Raw genomic sequence first — 21,536 nt, forward strand, 5'->3', positions numbered from 1 at the left:
CAGTACTCGATTCCAGGTCCCTGAGAGATCATGACATGAGGCAAAATCAAGAGTCAGTTTCTCAGTTGACTAAGCCACCCAGGTGCCCTTATTATACATTATTATAGAATAAAATGAAGACTCTCAAATTTCCTAACAGCGTATTCCAATGTTACATATATTTTAAAAATTGTTTCAGGGGGTGCCTGGTTGGCTCAGTTGGGTGCAACTCTGGATCTCAGGGTCATGAGTTTGAGCCCCATGTTGATTGTAGAGATTACTTAAATAAATACATAAACTTATCAAAAAAATAAAGTAACAACCAAAGCAGCGTAATTTAAAAAATCATATCAAAATGGCACATACAGTTTGGAATAAGTTATTTTATTCTCGTCAACATTAAAGTTGTTTAAATCTTATTATAAGAGTAAATTATACCAATAATGAATTCTATAATTCCTAGCAGAAAAGAAATACTTAGTGCTTTGGTCATAGATGTTTGCTTTATGCTGGTTGTGATGAGGAATGGATTCAGAGGCTTTTCTCCTAAAGAGATTCCATTTGTTTCCTGGCCTTGTCCTTCGTGATCAGAGAAATGGGTGGATAGGAGAGTGAAAAGAAAGAATGAAGCTTAAATTGACTATATTTTAAAGGCAAACAAAGGAAAGAAAAGATCCTAAAGTTATGAAGAGTGATGACCTGTGAGAGTGAAAGCAAGAGTAAAGAGCCACAAGCGGCTAACTGAAAAAGACCAGGGACATCTGGGTGGCTCAGTTAGTTAAGTGGCTGAGTTTGGCTCAGGTCATGATCCCAGGGTCCTCAGAGCAAGCCCCACATCAGGCTCCCTGCTCTGTGAGGAGCCTGCTTCTCCCTCTGCCATTCCTCTTGCTTATGCTCTCTGGCTCTTTCTCTCTGTCAAATAAATAAATAAAAACTTTAAAAAAAAGTCTCTGTTCTTCTATCTGATTAAGTGAAGAAAGTTCAGTAGATAAAGAAAATCAAGGTGTTGTTAACATTCAGGGGTCAATTAACGTTTAATTTAACCTAATTTATTCAAATTTCTTAGTAGACGGTGTATGATCCCGGTAAACTTATAAAAGAGAAGCAAAGGGGGGGGGGGGCGCCTGGGTGGCTCAGTGGGTTAAAGCCTCTGCCTTTGGCTCAGGTCATGATCCCAGGGTCCTGGGATCAAGCCCCACACCGGCTCTCTGCTCAGCAGGAAGCCTGCTCCCCTTCCTCTCTCTCTGCCTGCCTCTCTGCCTACTTGTGATCTCTGTCTGTTGAATAAATAAATAAAATCTTAAAAAAAAAAAAGAGGAGGAAAGGGGGAAAATTTGATTTGACATTATAAAAAATCATTAGCTTTATAACCAGAAAAGGGTGAGGAATATTTAATTATGGAAAAATTTTACATTAATGACAAATGGTATAGTTCCTAATAGCGCAGGCCATAGGAAACTAAATTTTTAGTTCAGTATGTGTATAAAATGTGTTCTAATTCTAAAAGATTCCGTGCAATTAAAACAATAAAATGAACATCATATGTTCTCAAAACATACCTTTATGTATTTTTTTTATTACATCACCACTAAAAATACATACCTCAGTGAGGCCATAAGGTTTATACAGAAAGTATGGAAGAACAGAAAGATCTCAAAATTTGGAGGAACAAGACAACCTGTGGCCACAGGCAAGTCAGTTAAATTTTCTTACCCACCTCACATTGTGCTGGTAAGGAATAAAAACATATATCAAAGACCTACATAGTGTCTGTCACACGCACAAAAATATAATAGACTAAATTGAAAACATACAACTAAATTGCAGGTACACACTAAATTGAAGTCCATGCTCCCTTGGAACTTGAAATTATGTCATACAAAAGGCACTCCACAAACTTCCCTAATTAGCTGCAGAAGTGACTGAGATATCTGGAATGGAGAAGAGGTGGTAGAGGACACAGGCAAGGTCATGAAGATGAAGGGAAAGATTTGGGCTTAAGCTAAAAAGCCCACTTCTCTTCTTCATTGCCCAGCCACACACACAGTAAGAATCCCCTGTGCTCACTCTTCATCTACTATAATTCCATTTTTGTATCATTCCATTTTCATCCCTCATTCTCCACCTTGGAAACTCTTCTCTCAAAAGTCACCAGTGGTCCCTTAACAGATTCATTCATTTCTTTCCAGTTGTCACCATATTCCACATGTCACTGAAGCATTTGACACCATCGGCCATGCCCTTTTCTGGATATGGTCACTGGCACTTGGTATCCATTCCACCCCTATGATGTCTTCTTATTCTGCAGAGCTAGAAATAAAACTTTGTTTCCAGAGTCCTTATGGGGGCCAGGATTCTCTAGGCCAATGATTCTCAAACTTCAGCAATGCATCAGAATTACCTGGAGGGCTCATTAAAAAACAGATTGATAGGACTACATCCAGAGTTCCTAGTTTGGCATGGGGTCTGAGAATTTGTATTTCTACCAAGATCCCAGGTGACGTTCATGTTGCTGGTCTGGGACACTACACTTTGAGAGCCATGCTATGTGTACATTGAACTGCCCCAAAGAGAGAATATTCCCATGAAATTTAGAGGGGAGGCCATTTTCCCACTACTAATTCCACTGGTAAGCAGGGTCAAGGACAGAGGTAGAGAAAAAAGGCATTACTTAGCTAACATCTTCATGGAGGTTGAGAAGCAGTTGTGCCTATGCAATAAAGGCTCAGGAGGAGGGTGTCTGGCTCAGTCAGACACCCTTAACCTGAGCGGGTTATGACTTCAGCTATGGTCATGGCTGGGATCATGATCTCGGGGTCCTGGGGCTGGCCTGTGTCAGACTCCTGGCTCAGTGGGGAGTCTGCTTCCCCTCTGCCCCTCCCCCTGTTCATCCTCTCTCTCTCTTTCTCTTCCTCTCAAATGAATAAATAAAATCTTTAAAAAATAAAAATAAGTAAATAAAGGCTCAGTGACAATAGCACAACTTCCTGACCTTAGGATCTCACTCACAGTGTGTGTCCTTGAACTCATTCATCCAGTCTGGCTCCAGCTCCCGCACCCAGACCTTCCAATCACTTTGTATACATAATTCTCTGCATTAAATCATTTTCGGTTTGAAATATTTAAGGTGGTTTGTGCTTTCTGCAGTGAATCCATGACTGATCCTTGGCATTCATCAAACTCCATTTTCTCTCCCTCCCTAATTACTTCTTTCCAGTTTTCTTCGGAGGTTCTTTTTCTCTTGCATGGAGGTATTCCTGGTGTGGATATTAAGGAACTGTGCTAAACTGGATGTAACAAATTCTATATTGGGGGGAGGGGTTCTTTAAATGATCACAGAAGATGTAAATGAATGCATGGGTTTTTTAAATGCATCTTACATTTTGTAAAGCTTCCCAGGGTGAAGAAGAGTCTGGAATTGAATGAACACTTCATAGCCAGCCCCACAGTCTCCAGGGCTGCACTGACTTCATCATCTAGACTGCTTTTTAATTCCATTTTTCAGACCAATCTTCTTTTTTAAAATCCATTTCCCCCAAACTATGCATTATTAAAAGCTGCTCTATAGTCTTGACCCTTAAGCAATTCTCAAAGGATACTATGGCCTTCCTACCATAGCGGAACATGGCTTATAATATGAAGCTGGGTTTTTAGGACATTCTGACAAAATTCTGAATAGGAATCAGTTTTGCAGCCTGAAGTAGTGAAGAAAAGAATTCTAAAAAAAAAAAAAAATTACAGTAACATTAAACTACAATTTCTTAGAATAAAATACAACCGTTAGTGAAATAACAGATTTAACAAATTCTGCCTAGAGAAAAGGAGTGATTAGTTAAGAGAATTTACCATCACTGGTTGATAATGAAATGGTTTGGTTTAAATCTTTCTAACTTGTGCTAAATCAAATCTAGGGTCAGTTTTCCCCCCTTCTTACTTTTCATACAAGTAAAACTTTTTATGCCTGTTTTAGCTATTGCAAAGGAGCTATTCTTTTGTAGCATTTTTTCTTTTAACCAGGACATGCCCAAGGTAGGGCTTGAACTCATGACCCTGAGATTAAAAGCTGTATGCTCTTACTGACTATGCCAGCCATGGGTCCCTGTAACGTTTTTTGACATGTCCACTCCTTTCCCCAGGTAATCCTTTTTCATTTTCTACTTGTTACCAAATATGATTTGCTTCATCCCTATGTCTATATATTGCAGATCAGAGTCTGTTTTATTTTTATTTATTTATTTTTTAAAAGATTTCTATTTATTTATTTGACAGACAGAGATCACAAGTAGGCAGAGAGGCAGGCAGAGAGAGAGGGGGAAGCAGGCTCCCCGCTGAGCAGAGAGCCCAACACAGGGCTCTCCCAGGACCCTGGGATCATGACCCGAGCCGAAGGCAGAGGCCTTCACACACTGAGCCACCCAGGCGCCCCCGGAGTGTGTTTTAAAACCAATTTATTTAAACATAAATTTATTTACTTAATATAATGGGCTAAGTATTCTATGAAAAGTCCATTTTTTTAAAAAAATCCATTTAGAAAAGACTTTAATAAGATCAAATGTTTTAAAAATGGAAAGTTCAAAATTCATTTATATCTCTGTAAAAACATATTAGATCAGAGTCATTTCTTGATTAACCCTTTTTTTAAATCCTCCCCTCAAGTTACTAGTTCTGTTCATTTTACGTCTGTCTCTCATATCTACCCCTTTCTTTCCGTGCCTGCTGCCTTGTTGCCTTGTCTTGTGTTAGGGCCCCATTGTCTATCTTATGCACTGTTTGATACAAGACCTCCTACTTGATCTTCCTGCTTCCCATCTAGCACCTCTCCAAGCCATTCTTTATTTGACCAACAAGCCTTCAGTATCTTCTATGTTCCAGGCACGTGCCAGGAGAAAATTAAGAACTCTCAAAAATTTATCAGCTCATCAGGGAGACCAATTATAAAACAAATAATTAGAATATACCTTAACAGGTACAATAATAGAGGTATGAGCAGAATGTTCTAAGAATACAAGCAAAGGATATCTATTCTATCCTTAGTTGTCACTTCAGATCATATATGACTCTTCTTTTAAAGGTCATATGATAATTTGTGTTTAGCTTTTTATGTGTAAAACACCTTTGAAATGACAACACTTCAGAATGAAGGGAAGATTAGTGGTTACCACAGGTTGGGGGTAGGAAGGAAGTGGGTGTGGATATGAAATGGCAACAGGAAAGATCTTTGTGGTGTTCAAACTGTTCAGTATCTTGACTGCTTAGAACTTTATACATACAAACACACGAATACAAGTTAAACTGGGGAAATCTCAATAAGATTGGTGGACTGGTAGATATGTTGCCTCAATGTCAATCTTGAGGTAGTTATATTTTGCAAAATTGTGGAATAAACTCAGCCAAGTGTATAAGGGATCTCTCTGTATTATTATTATTTTTTAAAGATTTTATGTATTCATTTGACAGACAGAGATCACAAGTAGGCAGAGAGGCAGATGCAGGCTCTCTACCCAGCAAAGAGTCCGATGCAGGGCTCAATCCCAGGACCCTGGGATCACGACCTGAGCCGAAGGCAGAGGCTTTAACCTACTGAGCCACCCCGGTGCTCCTCTCTGTATTATTTCTTAAAACTGCATGTGCTGGGGGGCGCCTGGGTGGCTCAGTGGGTTAAAGCCTCTGCCTTCGGCTCAGGTCATGATCCCGGGGTCCTGGGATTGAGCCCCACATCAGACTCCCTGCTCAGTGGGAAGCCTGCTTCACCCCCTCCCACTCCCCCTGCTTGTTTCCCTCTCTATCTCTGTCAAATAAATAAATAAAAATATTTTTTAAAAAAACTGCATGTGCTTCTTCAATTATCTTAATAAAAATTGCAAGTAAAATTAATAATAATTGGTTCTGATATATTTTTCTTTAGCAGCAAAATTGGCATTGCCTCCATTCCCCCCACCCAGAGCTGGCTGCATCTACTAGGTTTCTACTATTTGCCTTATTACTACACTAAGGAAAGAAAAAAAAAATCTTATCTGCATAAACACAGTCACATTGCCCTCACAAATGAAAAATTTCCATGAAAAATCACACTAAAAATACTCGCAAAATGCTTTAAATGTATTTTAAGTTTAACACACAGGCCTTATTATACATATTATCAGTAACATTTTTTTTTTTACAAGTTGTTTAACTCCTATTTATTCCTATAGCAGCCTATCCAGCACTATGCAAGAGTTTTAGTTCAATGTCATAGTGCCTAAACTAGACAACACAATCACCAACTGAACACTTTAATATTTACCACGTCCATATCTGGCTTTTCTTAAATATAGTCCCTCTTGTTCCTGTTTCTCCATTATTGGACAGAAACATAGGACAATTATTTTTGTATGTCCAATAAAGAAGTGAAGTTGACTATAACAAAAAATTTTAGATTCATACAGTGAGCAGAAAAACTGCCTTATCAAGACAATTGTGTTCCTGTGGATTAAATAATAGGTTATTGGAAAAAAGAAAAATGACTTATGCTGAAGGTATTCTGTTGAAATTACTAGATTCTTTTATTTATATATACCATCTAAAATGAAGTCAAAATGAGACCTCATAGAGACTTTTATATTTCTGCTTTGATAAATAGATTAAAAACATTTATAGTTACCAAATGATTTATGTACATGTAGAGAAATACTTTTAAAAAGTACTTTGAGGGCACCTGGATGGCTCAGTCGATTTAGAGCTTGCTTTTGGTGCAGGTCATGATCTCCAGGTCCTGGGATGAGGCCTGGCATCCGGTTTCCTGCTGAGCAGGGAGTCTGCTCCTCCCTCTCCGACTGCCTCTCCCCCTTGCTTGAGCTCTCTCTCTCTCAAATAAATAAATAAAATCTTTTAAAAAATAAATAAAAAGTACTTCAAAATTCTTAAAAATAGCTTACATTTAGACAAGGTTTAAAACTTGTGATTTTTTTTTGACAATTTGGTTTAAAACGCATCTTTGTGAATTAAGCATAGACCAAAAAAAGCCTTAATCTAATCTAAATCTGAATGATCAAAAATCCCAAACTTAGTAAATATTAGTAGGAAGTTATACTGTGGACAAGAGCATTGATGCAACCCCTACTAAAACTGCTCTAGTTTTCAGGAATTGGCATTACATTTTTCTAGGGAAAAAAAAAAAAGACAAATTAAGAAATATTTCCAGTGTTATAAAATGGATTGACTTATATAAATCCCATTTAAATTTAAGCTCATTCACCCCTATGCTAAAGGAAGGAAAATATTAGAATAAATAAAACTGAAAGAAATGTTTTTATCTACATATATATAGACACAGAGAATAGATGACCATTTATAAGCCAAAAAAAGGTCTCAGAAGAAACCAACCTTCTCACCACACATACACACACACAGTCATTATGTGAGGTGATGGAAGTATTAATTAACATTATCATGGTCATTATTTAGCAAAATATCTGTATATCAAAACATCACATGTACGTCTCAAGCTTAATGTTATATGGCCATTATATGGCAATAAATCTGGGAGGAAGAGGAGGAGGAGAAGCAGCAGGCAGAGGGAGAAGCAGGCTTCCCACCAAGCAAGGAGCTGGATGTGGGGATCCATCCCAGGACCCCAGGTTCATAACCTGAGTGGAAGGTAGATGCTTAAAGGACTGAGCCACCCACAATCCCTGTTTCATCAGGTATTATATAAGACTAGTGGGTATTTGACATTTGGTGCTCTGTTTGTTGTTGTTGTTTTTTTTTAAGATTTTATTTATTCATTTGACAGACAGAGATCACAAGCAGGCAGAGAGGCAGACAGAGAGAATGGGAAGCAGGCTCCCCGCCAAGCAGAGAGCCCGATGAGGGGCTCGATCCCAGGACCCTGGGATCATGACCTGAGCCGAAGGCAGAGGCTTTAACCCACTGAGCCCCAGTGCTATGTTTTAAGTAGGAATCAACCATTCCATTAAAAAAATGCTTAAAACATATAATTTATTATTTTTACATAAATTTTGAGCATGGCAGTTCCTAAACACTATTTTAACAATACAGCATTTAGCAGTCACCTCAAAAGCACTTAAATACATATGATACTCAAGAGAATTTGTCTAGCAAAAGACAGACTTGGGTCTAAATTAGTGCTTCTCCGTGATAAGGCAGTTCAATATTAAGAAAAAAGCAAAACTGAGTTAAGATAATACTTTGAGCCCTTATCAGAATGTTTCTCTTCATACTTTTGCAGAGGACATAATTTCCCTTGGCATTTTATTTTCAGATAATCCATATACCTCAGCTAAAAGATTCTTGTTTTTCACCAACAAACCAGTAAGGTCAGGATGGACTGGGTCAGCTGCCCTTTTGTTGTACATCACTGGGTTCTTGGTGGGAACCACAACAGGTGGATCAAAACAAGCCTACAAAGTGAAATACAAATTAATTAACTAAACAAGTACCCTACTGATGAAAACCAATAGTGTTCTAACCCACACAAGCTCAAATAAGCAGCTTTAAACAGAATACAACTTTAAAATATTTATTTTGAGTTGCTATGGTAACCAATGCAATGGGTCTCAGGAAAATAACAAGTAACATGTTGACCTAAAAGACTACTTTACATTTTTTTTTAAAAAATTGCTACCTGATAATTTATAAGACCTTAAATGAAGCACATCTGAATAAATATAATTTCTAAGAGTATAGGAATCAAGAAAACACATGTAAGATATCTGGGGAAATTTTAACTCACATCCAATAAAACCTTTATAAGAAACTTGAAATTTAGAAGGCCACTGATGAAAGATATACCAGTATATGTTTTACTTTTGGCTACAAATCAATTCCTGTGCATTATATTATTATATAAATTAATTTTTTAAAATCTGATTTTAGTAAATCAACAATTTTGTGTTCCATCCATATCTATATTGAGGGTAAAGATTAGGGTGTATTTACCTGTAATACAGTATCTCCTCGTATTGTCAAAAGGGTATGCAAAATGTAATTGTTAACACTTTTGTTAAGAACAAAGTATGCAAAGTGTAATTGTTAACACTTTTGTTAAGTAACTTTTGTTAAGAACAAAATTTGTATGATTCAAATAAAACCAAGAAAAATGTATTAACATAAATCTCTTAAAAGTGTATAAATGTATCGTATCACATGGTGCTTAATGTACTGAAGGAACAGAATGTATTTTTCTAAAGTTATCGGGTTTTAGAATTTTATGCTTACAAGATAATAGGAAGTAGAACTGCACAAGAAAATACAAAATAACTATGTTTAACCATTTAAAGAAATAAAAGAGGGGTGCCTGGCTAGCTTAGTAGGTGGAGAGTGCAACTCTTGATCTTGACATTGTGAGTTCAAGCCTCAGGTTGGGTGTAGAGATTACTTAAAATCTTTGGGGTGCCTGGGTGGATTAGTCAGGTAAGCATCCAACTCAATCCTGGCTCAAGTCATGATCTCAGAGTCATGAGATGGAGCCCTGTGTTGGACTCCTGTGGAACATGGAGCCTACATAAGATTCTTTCTCTCCCTCTCCTCTGCCTTCACTCCCCCAGCTTGCACATACTCTCTCTCTCTCTCTCAAAAAACAAAAACAAAAACAAAAACAAAAACATAGTAATAATAATAATAATATGAAATAAAAATAAAATTTTAAAAATCCTTAATAAAAAATAAAAGAGAATTTTGAAAATACAAATAAGTCACAAGACCACAAAGAATAAACATGTTGGAAAAAACAACTGAATAAGATTAGAGAAATGAAAAGTATAATAATTTTAATTCAAAAATTGAATGGACACTTTAAAAAGCAGATTAGACCTAGCTGAAGAATGAATTTTTTTAAAATTTTATTTATTTATTTGACAGAGAGAGGCACAACTAGAGAGGGAACACAGCAGGGGAAGTGGAAGAGGGAGAAGCAGGCTTCCTGCTGAGCAGGGACCCTGATGCAGGGCTGGACCCCAGAACCCCAGGATCATGACCTGAGCCGAAGGCAGACACTTAATGACTGAGCCACTCAGGCACCCATGAATGAATGGATTTATATGAAGGAATTATCAAGAGGACAGCAGATAGGAAAAAATAAGTGGTAAATGTAAGAGAGAGTTTGAAGACACAGAGAACAACATGAGATGGTCTATCACATGTCTATATGGAGTCCAAGAAATTTATAACTTAGAGAATGGGCAGAGTCAATATTAAAAGACATAATGCCTGAGAATTTTACAGAATTGTTGAAAGATATCAATAAAGCCGTCTAGCAAATCCCAAGAAGAGTAAATAAAAAGAATTCCTTACCTACACACTCAAAATGAAATTGCAGAATAGCAAAGAATTATCTAAAAAGCAGATAGTAGAAAGGACAGATGATTACAAAGAAATAGCTGTTGGACTGGTGAGTGGCTTTTTAATAACAAAGAAGCTAAAAAACAGCAAAAGGATAGATGTAATGCATGAAGAAAAATATATCACCTTTCATTGATTCTGAGACACAAGTTTTCTCAACTCTGCAGTTGGGATGCAACTTTTTTTTTTAATTAAGATTTATTTATTTATTTATTTGAGAGAGAGGAAAAGGAGTTGGGGCAGTGGGAGAGAAAGAATCTGAAGCAGAGTCCTTGTTAAGCATGGAGTCCTACAAAGGGCTCAATCTCATGATCCTGGGTCATGACCTGAGCCAATATCACAAGTCAGATGCTTAACCAACTGAGTCACTCAGGTGTCCTTAACTGGGATGCATCTTAAAGTTGGTATCACTTCGGGGCGCCTGGGTGGCTCAGTGTGTTAAAGCCTCTGCCTTCAGCTCAGGTCATGATCCCAGGGCCCTGGGATCGAGGCTCAGTGTGTTAAAGCCTCTGCCTTCAGCTCAGGTCATGATCCCAGGGCCCTGGGATGGAGCCCCACATCGGGTTCTCTGCTCAGCGGGGAGCCTGCTTCCCTTCCTCTCTCTCTGCCTGCCTCTCTGCCTACTTGTGATCTCTGTCTGTCAAATAAATAAAATCTTTAAAAAAAAAAAAAAAAGTTGGTATCACTTCATACTATGGATAAGTTAGCTGGCAAGATTTTTTTTTAAGATTTTATTTATTTATTTGACAGACAGAGATCACAAATAGGCAGAGAGGCAGGCAGAGGAGGGGGGGGAGCAGGATTCCTGCTGAGCAGAGAGCCTGATGCAGGGCTCCATCCCAGAACCCTGAGATCATGACCTGAGCGGAAGGCAGAGGCTTTAACCCACTGAGCCACCCAGGTACCCCATATATTTTGTAATAGTGCATAAAATAGTAGTGTTTCTTCAAGGATATATTATAACTGGCAGTTAGAATTTTATTCTGAATGATATGTTTTAATATGGGACAGCATAAAGACATTTTGGCAAACAAAAACTGAATTTACCATATGCCCTCATTTAAGAAAATTATAAAGGATAGATTTCACTTTTTTTTTTTTAAGATTTTATTTATTTATTCGACAGACAAAGATCACAAGTAGGCAGAGAGGCAGACAGAGAGAGAGAGAGGAAAGGAAGCAGGCTCCCCGCTGAGCAGAGAGCCTGATGCGGGGCTCGATCCCAGGACTCTGGGATCACAACCTGAGCCGAAGGCAGAGGCTTTAACCCACTGAGCCACCCAGGCGCCCCAAGAAAAGTATAAAGGATAGATTTCAAATAGAAAATTAACTCACAAAGTCTGAAATACAAGCAAGAATAGTGGACAAAAAATAATAGTAAATATGTGGGTATATTTAAACAAGCCTTAATTTTTAAAAATCTGATTTATGTTTGAAAATAAAGAATAGGGGCACCTGGGTGGCTCAGTGGGTTAAGCCTCTGCCTTCGGCTCAGGTCATGATCTCAGGGTCCTGAGATCCAGCCCCGCATCGGGCTCTCTGCTCAGCAGGGAGCCTGCTTCCTCCTCTCCCTCTGTTTGCCTCTCCACCTACTTGTGATCTCTCTGTCAAATAAATAAATAAAATCTTTAAAAAAAAAAAAGAAAGAATAGAATCAATATAAGACCAAAAAAAAAAAAAAAGCATATACATTGAGAGGAGAAAAATAATTTATTTTTAAATTTTTTTATTTTTATTTTTTTTAGAGAGGAGAAAAATAATTAAAAGCACTATAAAATCTTACAATTTCTCAGGAGTAACAAAAATTTCAGTTAGCTTTGTTAATTATACATGTTAAAATAGCTAATATAATTACTAAAATGGGAGTTATATAGCATATAATTTCTAAACTAGTAGAGAAGGAAAAAATGGAATAAAAAATCAATACAAACAACAAAATAAAAATATAATCAGTTTTTGACATGATAAGAGGAAGGAAAAGGAAACAGAAAAATAATGAGACAATAGAATATGCATAATGTAATGACAGAGATCTATCCAAATAGTAAGATCAATAAATGTAAATGGACTAAACTTTCTAGTTAAAAGCAAAGATTATCAACATTATTTGAAAAAGCAAACAACTGAAAACTCACATATCAGATAAGAGTTTAATAGATAAATAACTTGTGGTATATTCTTACAAAAAATACTACACAATGATGAAAATTATTATTAATCACATACATCAACACAAATCTCACAAAGCAAAAGAAGTAACAAAAGAATAAAAGCAGTATAATTCTATTCAAGAAGCCTTTCAAAATGGATAATAATAATTTGAATTAGGGATACATATATGGGTATTAAACTAGGAAGAAAAACAAGGAATGATTAACACAAAATTCAAAATATCTACTATTTAAGTGTCCAACTCTTGATCTCAGCTCAGGTCTTGATCTCATGGTCATGAGTTCAAGGCCCACATTGGGCTCCAATGCTTTATTTAAAACAAATTTTAAATAAAAATAAAAATAAAATATCTACGATTTTGAATTTTAGCTGGCAGCAAAGGGATTCAGTTAGGAAGAGACACACAGGAAGTCTGTCTCAGGTGCTGCAATGTTCTATGAAACTAGGAAGCAGGTTCACAGGTATTTTTCTTATTATCTAATCTGTGTGTATACATTTTATAATTTTCTAAGTATAACATAATTTAAAAAATAAATTCATACGCAAAAGTACATACTTTTGAAAGATGCATATATAGTCAAACACACATCAAACATACCAGATTGAGAGGAAATAGAAATGGAGATGGGGGGAAAAAAGAAGAGCAACCTTGCACAGAAAGATGGTAATGTACCATGAGCTAACATTACTAACTTGACAGCATATCTGAGATCTAACACAGGAGTACATTGATTAAAAAGTGCTAGGTGTCTTATTTAGTACATTGCAATATCACTACAACTTTTTTTTTATTTTTTATTTTTATTTTCTTTAAAGATTTTATTTATTTATTTGACAGAGAGTGAGATCACAAGTAGGCAGAGAGGCAGGCAGAGAGAGGGGGGAAGCAGGCTCCCACTAAGCAGAGAGCCTGATACAGTGCTTGATCCCAGGACCCTGGGATCATGACCTGAGCCAAAGTCAGAGGTTTAACCCACTGGGCCACCCAGGTGCCCCTCACTACAACTTTCTTTAATAATCATATTTAATAATGTTTCTTTTTATTTCCTCTTAATACTTCAGTGCATATTTAGCTTTCAGCATTCTGTAAGGAAGGCATGTACAGAAAATATCCATTATTTTTTGCAATATCAGTAAGATTTAAAACACCAATAATAAAAGTATTAATTATTATATCCAATTAGGCTTTTAATTTATAAAAATAAGAAATAGTCATCCTATAATTTATTTTTGTAGCTAGCTCCTTCAAATACAGCTTGAAAAATTTTTTATTTAATATTTAGAAGAAATGTACAGGGAGGCATGCTGTATAAGAATACTCACTGCAGCTTATTTATATAATAAACATGTATAAAAATTGTGATATATTAATTTGTAATGAAATTCTATGCAGCAGTTAATGTGCTCAAAGTTACATGAATCAAAAAGTATAACTTTCAAAAACGTAAGATTGAATGCATATAGCATAGCAGAAAGTCTAGAATACCATTTATATAACTTTTTAAATGTCCAAAACAGAAGTATCCACATATATGTAAGAACATAAAGGTTATATACTTAGTTCAGAATAGTTATCTCTGAAAAGGAAAAAAAAAGTGGGTGGGGGGGTCCAAGATGGTCAAATAACACTTCGTAGAGGTTTAGAATAGCAGCTGCCTTAAACACCTCTATCTCTCATCACCTCAGTCCCTGGGTGCACTCACCCCCTTTCAGTCTAGTAACCAAGATGCCTAATGCTCAACAGCCTGCCCCAGTGCTAGGAATGGCAAAGATTCTTACTGGTTAATGTCTGATCCTACTTATTAAATTTTTTATATCATACATCCCCAAACTGGGCATGTGATCAAAAGTTACAAAACAGTCTTTAATTGTTATCAGTGGGGTTTTATCTCTCTCTTTTTTAAAGATTTTATTTTTAAGTAATTTCTACACCCAATATGGGGCTGGAACTCACGACCCTGAGATCATGAGCTACATGCCCTACCAACCCAGCCAGTCAGGTGCCTTTCTGTTTCTGAGTGGTTTACAACTGGAGAGGGCCTGATATGCTGGAGATAAAAGAAGCATGAAACAGATGTGGTAACGGTGATTCAAGGTGCTTCCAAGGAGAGTCTGCATAGAGCAGTCAGGAACTGATGCTGAGGTATGCCCAGCATCAATAGCAATGTCTTCAGTAAGGTTCCACTTCAGATCCTCACAGCTTAACCAGACTTCAGAAGGAGCTGCCTGCTGAACCTGTTGCTTGGAGACAAGGCAGATCTAGTTTCTAAAGATAGTATCAAGCCACTGTTTAAATTGTAACTGGTTGAAACAGCCTGCTAATGTACATATATGCACTCATATCATACTTAGATGCTATTTATTAATCAAATTTTGCACACCTGACTCACAAATATCTTTCATTTTCAACTTCTCTATCAGGAACCCTAACTATATCTCTTGAGATTCAGCCAAAAGATAAGTCTAACATGAGTTAATAATGTAGCATCTGATAGCTCATAGTGTTTTTTCTGCTCAGAGGAATGCAAAATTAACTTTATAATTTTTATATATTCAGTTTCCCAAGAACTTCAGTACTGCCTTAAATCCATATTCCTTACCCAGTTCAATTTCATACATTATCCTTCTCTTCTAAAGTAAAAGAAAAAGAGGAAAGCCATCTTCCATGTATTTATTAGGTAACAGAAAAAACACAAAAAAATTTGAGATTTCTTTTTAAAAATCAGGGGATGTATCGGGGAGGAGAATGAGAAAGCAGATTTAGAAACTGGGGACTAGAAGGGCTACATGTATAGGGTATGTGTTTCCTTTGCTAGTTGGTTTCTTCCACAAGATTGAACTTTCTCAGAATACAGGAATTTTCAGAGGAAAAAAAGATTAAGACAGTGCGATTTGAATAACATGGAACAGAAAGCATGAAGGCCTGATTGTACTCATTAAACCTGAAATACATTTTGGAATTCCTGTATTATTTCCTTTTACTGACATTAAAGGCAATTATTAAATAACAATTATCTCTGGGGGCCCCGCTGGCTCAGTCGGTAGAGCATATGACTCGATCTCGGGGTTGGGAGTTTGAGCCCCACGCTGGGTGTGGAGATTACTTAAAAATAAAATCTTTATAAATAAATAAATAAACAGAGTATAAATATTTCTAATGAGACTTTAATCTTTTCCTCATTTTCATTATTTAATACCTAAAAGTCATTACTGCATTAATTCCTTTTCTAAGAACAAAAGAAGAGAATAAAGAAAACAACTTAAGTTTTGGTGAATGAAAAGGGACAACAAACTGCTCCTCAGTCCTGGAATGAGAATGATAGAGGAGATAAAACACTTCATAAGAATTCTATTCTTGATTTTTATTTCCTTAGTATTTTATGCTCTATTAAAAACTAATTTACTTAATGAGTTTCACTCATACCGTCTCTAAAAAAATGGGCTATTATGTGGGACAAACTATACCTCTAGAAGCACAAACATATAAATCCTTCAGTATCAGTTCAAACACCACCTCATTCCTTGATTTCTGCAAGGTGAGGGTAATCACCTCTTTCTCTAACTCTTGTAGGTTATATATTTAGTTCAGAATAGTTATCTCTAAAAAGGAAAAAAAAAGTGGGTCGGGGGGGTTCCAAGATGGTCAAATAACACTTCGTAGAGGTTTAGAATAGCAGCTGCCTTAACACCTCCATCTCTCATCACCTCAGTCCCTGGGTGCACTCACCCTCTTTCAGTCTAGTAACCAAGATGCCTAATGCTCAGCAGCAGGGACTCCAGGGCCTGCCCCAGTGCAGGCCCTTTTCTAAATCTTCAAGTGTTATCTCATTCAATATTGTATTATATACAAATCTTATCTCTCCTACTACATTAAAGGTACCTAAGAGCAGGATCTATGCCTGGTTTATTTCTTTTTTATTTTATTTATTTTTTCAATATTCCAAAATTCATTGTTTATGCACCACACCCAGTGCTCCATGCAGTACGTGCCCTCCATAATACCCACCACCAGGCTCGCCCCACCCCTCACCCCTCCTGGTTTATTTCTATCATCCCATAGTTGGCACAAAAAATACACATTAAATGACTAAAGGACCCAACAGGAAATAAAATACCTTAATACAAAGTTAACTTCTATGGATAATAGTACTGTTTTCCCAAATTAACCTTATATAATAAAAATGTATTAGGAGACTAAAGTAAATAAAATACAGCGATATGACACAATTATTCTGTGGTGGTATAGGTAGGTTTGCACATGACTATTCTGTTTTCTATGTGCTCATAAGATTTATTGATACCTCAGATTAAAAAGGTATAGTATGCTGTACTTCACTATGCTTTAGAAAGTAAAAACCATAAATTTTTACCATATCAGGCACAGAGAAAATTCCAAATCAAAGTTCACTTCCCAGAAGAAACCTGAACTGTCCTGTAGGATTGGCTGCCTTGCACAATTTGCCAGTAGAATGTTTGCACATCAAAGAAGCTGTTTCTAGGTAAACGCATCACAGAGGTCCAAGGAAGGAAAAGTCCTCCCAATGTGATGCAGGAAGGCCTATGGTTATTTCCCTAATGAATGAAGTGAAAACATGAAGTGGAATGAAGTGAAAACATGAAGTGCTTTTCATCCAGCATTAGTAAACTTAAGAACTCTTAAGAAAGTGATCCCACTGAAAGAAACCCTTCCGGTAAATGTGAAATTTGGGGTCTTTCCTTTGTGAATTTCTTGAAATAGGTTAAATTTTTTGTCTCTAATACCTACACCTCTTAAAGGGAGAAGTACTTTGAGAGGAGCAAATGACTGGTTCAATCTGTTATTCCTAAAGCTAAAGATGATTTGTCTGAAACACTGATATTCTAATTCTTGGAAAATACTTTCACTCTAGAGAAAGTGTGTCCCTATTATGTATTCTTGATACCAGAATCCTCAGGATTATACTTCAAATATCATCTAATCTAGTGGTTCTCAACTCTGCCTGAACATTAGAATCTCAAAGGAAACTTTAAAAAATACCAATACCCAGGGCGCCTGGGTGGCTCAGTGGGTTAAAGCCTCTGCCTTCAGCTCAAGTCATGATCCCAGGGTCCTGGGATTGAGCCCTGCATTGGTCTCTCTGCTCAGCGGGGAGCCTGCTTGCCTTCCTCTCTCTCTGCCTGCCTCTCTGCCTGCTTGTGATCTCTGTCAAATAAATAAATAAATAAATCTTAAAAAAAAAAAAATACCGATACCCTGATTCCACCCCAAGTTCTGACTGGAAATTGGCCTACACTGGAGGCTATGTGTAATCTTTTCTTTTTAAAGCTACACAGGTAATTTTAATGTGACTTTAGGGTTAAGGATGACTGTTCCACTATCTTCATTTATAAATATTTTTAAAGATTTTATTTATTTATTTATTTGTGAGAGAGAGAGAGGGAGCACAAGCAGGGGGAGCAGCAGGCAGAGGGAGAAGCAGCTCCCCGCTGAGCAAGGAGCCCGATGTGGGGCTCGATCCCAGGACCCTGAGATCATGACCTGAGCTAAAAGGTAGACGCTTAACCAAATGCGACACCCAGGGGTCCCCATCCACTATCTTCATTTATAAATGATAAGAATGAGGCAGCAAGAAGTGATATCCATTGGAATAAGAGTAATAGTTAATAACTAAACTAGGAAAATAAATATTCTTTTTTCCCCTAAAAAAGATTCTAAAAATTATATCCCCGACCAGCAGGAGTGTAAGAATGAACAAAGCAGGAAATTCTGGTGGAAAGCTTACATTCTGGTGGAAAAAGCAAACAAGTATATAAATAAAATCATTTTACAAAGTGGTAAGCGTTGTGAATAAAATAGGCTAGTATCACAGTTATCAGGTAAATAACCAGGCAACCTTTGATAGTGTAGTCAAAGAAAGCCTCCTTTACATGTATTAACATAAATTAAACCAAATTATACATTTTACTGGATAACCTGCTTTTATCACTCAACAATGTATGAAAGCTATCCTATACATCTATACACATCTATTACCTATCTATCCCTCCTGTAACAACTGCGTCCATCTTGATGGAGATTTTTTACTATTGAAATCAACACTGAGGAACACTTTGGTACATATATCTTTGTTTAAAAGCATAAATATCACTTTAGGATAAATTCCTAAAGGTGGAATTAGAAGGTCAAAAAAAGCATATATTTGGGGTACCTGGGTGGCTCAGTTGGTTAAGTGTCTGACTCTTGATCTCAGCTTAGGTCCTGATCTCAGGGTGATGAGTTCAATCCCCACCTTGGGCTCCCTGCTGGGTGTGGAGCCTACTTAAAAAAAAGAAAAAGAAAAAAAGAATACATTTAAGCTTCTGATAGATATTATCAAATTACCCTCAGTAAGTTTGTAAAAAACGGAGATCCTGCAAAAAGGATATACTTTTTATTCAAGCAACTGCCAATAAGATCATTTGAATAAAAATATTCTGAAAAAAATATTCTGTCTTTCTCTTCTCGGTGAAATGATTGATTCTGTCTTTACCTGATTTGACCAATATATTTGATTAAATATGTTGCAATATATTTGAATTACCCCTTTTCCCATAAAACACTTTTTTTTACCTGTCTTTCAAAGCTGTCTGCCTTTGCAGATTTCCCCATAACACATCAGACTCTGGTTTTCAATCTGCCCCCCCCCCCCAGGTTTCTCCTCATCTCCTTGAATTATGAACACTGAAGTGCCCCAAGGATCAGTTTTTGGTCGTCTCTCTACCTACATCTATACCCTTCATGGGCTCTTACCTAATCTCATGGACTTAAATATCTATTTCCATTTGGATGTCTGAGGGGCACCTGAAAACATCTAAAACTGAATTAAACCTCAAAACCTGCTCCTGCCACAGTGTTATTTCAACTCAATAAATGACAACTCCACTTTCCTAGTTGTTCAGGTCAAATCCTTTCTTTCATTGTTTTACACCCCAACTTCCTCTTTTCACTCAAGTTTCTGCTCAAGTCAGAATTCCCAGAGAAGCATTTCTCATCACATTTCTCAAACAGTACTCTCCTGCCTCTACCATCATTACCCATCCTCTTAGCTTGCCTATTTTTAAAAAATGACATGTCTCAACATCTAAAATTATATGTTTATTTAATTGATCATTGTTTCACTTACCAGAATATTAGCTGGGGGCAGAAACTTGGTTGTTTTGCTATGGTATCTCTAGCACCTTGAGCAGTAATTTTGTTGTTAGCACAGCAGCCACTCAGTAACTATTTGCTCAATGAATGAATGAATCATATACAAGTCATATGAAGACATTATTACTATTGAAAACCAGGCTGTTGAGCTGGCAAGGCAATATATTTAGAGACAAAGGAAGGTATGGGGCCTATCCCAGGCACAGCTATATAGTTTGGGCAAGGTATCCTTCAGTCTATTTCTCCAGCTGTAAATTGGGGGTTTGCCATCTTCCTCAGCAAACAAGACAGCTGAAATAGTCAATATCTATTTGGTACTATAAGCCAAAGAAGTTTCACTACCTGCAATTTACCAGGAACACTTGAATCAATTTTTTGCTTAATTTTACTTGTTCTGGTCAAACATGATACAAGGGTATGTGTTCAGAGGTCCTCATATTAAGTTATATTATATCACTATATCATGCATTATTAAGTTGTACTTTTTTTCGGCTAATGTAAGATATAAATTCAGTTAACTAACATATAATGTATTATTGGTTTCAGAGGTAGAGGTCAATTATTCATCAGTCTTAATAATACCAAGTGCTCATTTTATCACATGCCCTCCTTAATGTCCACCACCCAGTTACTCCATCCCTCCACCTCCCTCTCCTCCAGCAACACTCAGTTTGTTTACCATGACTAAGAGTCTCTTACGGTTTGCCCCTCTGATTTCATCTTGCTTTATTTTTTCTTCACTTCCCCTATGACTTTTTTTTATGTTTTAAATTCCATATATGAGTGAGAGCATATAATTTTCTTTCTCTGATTGACTTATTTCACTTCATATAATGCCCTCTAGATTCAACCACGTCAATGAAAATGGCAAGATTTCTTTTTTTTTTGGTGGCTGAGTAGTACTTCATTGTATATATATATATACCACATCTTCCTTATCATTCATCTGTCCATAAACATCTAGGCTCTTTTCATAGTTTGGCTATTGTGAACATTGCTGCTATAAACATTGGGGTGCAGGTGTCCCTTTGGATCACTACGTTTGTATCTTTGGGGCACTGCTGGGTTATAGGGTAGCTCTATTTTCAACTTTTTGAGGAACCTCCATATTGTTTTCCAGAGTGGCTGCACCAGCTTGCATTCCCACCAACTGTGTAGAGGGTCCCCCTTTCACCATATCTGCACCAACATCTGTTATTTCCTGACTTGTTAATATCAGCCATTCTGACTGGTGTGAGGTGGTATCTCATCATGGTTTATGATTTGTATTTCCCTGATGCCAAGTGGTGTTGAGCATTTTTTCATGTGTCTGTTGGTCATTTGGATGTCTTCTTTGGAGAAATGTCTGTTCATGTCTTCTGCCCATTTCTTTTTTTTTTTTCTTTTAACGATTTTATTTATTCATTTGAGAGAGAGAGAGAGAGAGAGAGCGCATGAGAGGGGAGAAGGTCAAAGGGAGAAGCAGACTCCCCATGGAGCTGGGAGCCCAATGTGGGACTTGATCCTGAGACTCCAGGATTATGACTTGAGCCGAAGGCAGTTGCTTAACAAACTGAGCCACCCAGGTGCCCTCCTCTGCCCATTTCTTGATTGGATTATTTGTTCTTTGGGTGTTGAGTTTGATAAGTTCTTTATAGATTTTAGAAACTAGCCCTTTATCTGACAGGTCATCTGCAAATATCTTCTCCCAATCCATCTGTTGTCTTTTGGTTTTGTTGACTATTTCCTTTGTTGTGCAAAAGCTTTTGATCTTGATGAAGTCCCAGTAGTTCATTTTTGCCTTTGTTTCCCTTGCCTTTGGAGAAGTGTTCAGCAAGAAATTGCTGCAGCCAAGGTCAGTGAGGTTGCTGCCTGTGTTCTCCTCTAGGATTTTGATGGA

General features: G+C 37.0%; 1 protein-coding gene across 1 annotated transcript in view; it reads right to left on the reverse strand.

Annotated features, from left to right (window-relative positions):
- The window catches only part of LOC123943124 (girdin-like), a 45,446-nt gene that overhangs the window by 21,341 nt on the left and 2,569 nt on the right, over positions 1-21,536 (reverse strand). The window contains exon 3 of the mRNA XM_046007008.1: positions 8,253-8,378. Within this exon, the coding sequence (XP_045862964.1) occupies positions 8,253-8,378 (126 nt within the window). The remainder of the gene's footprint in view (positions 1-8,252; positions 8,379-21,536) is intronic.

The sequence above is a fragment of the Meles meles genome, chromosome 6 (assembly GCF_922984935.1).
Source record: "Meles meles chromosome 6, mMelMel3.1 paternal haplotype, whole genome shotgun sequence".
NCBI classification, from domain to species: Eukaryota; Metazoa; Chordata; class Mammalia; order Carnivora; family Mustelidae; genus Meles; species Meles meles.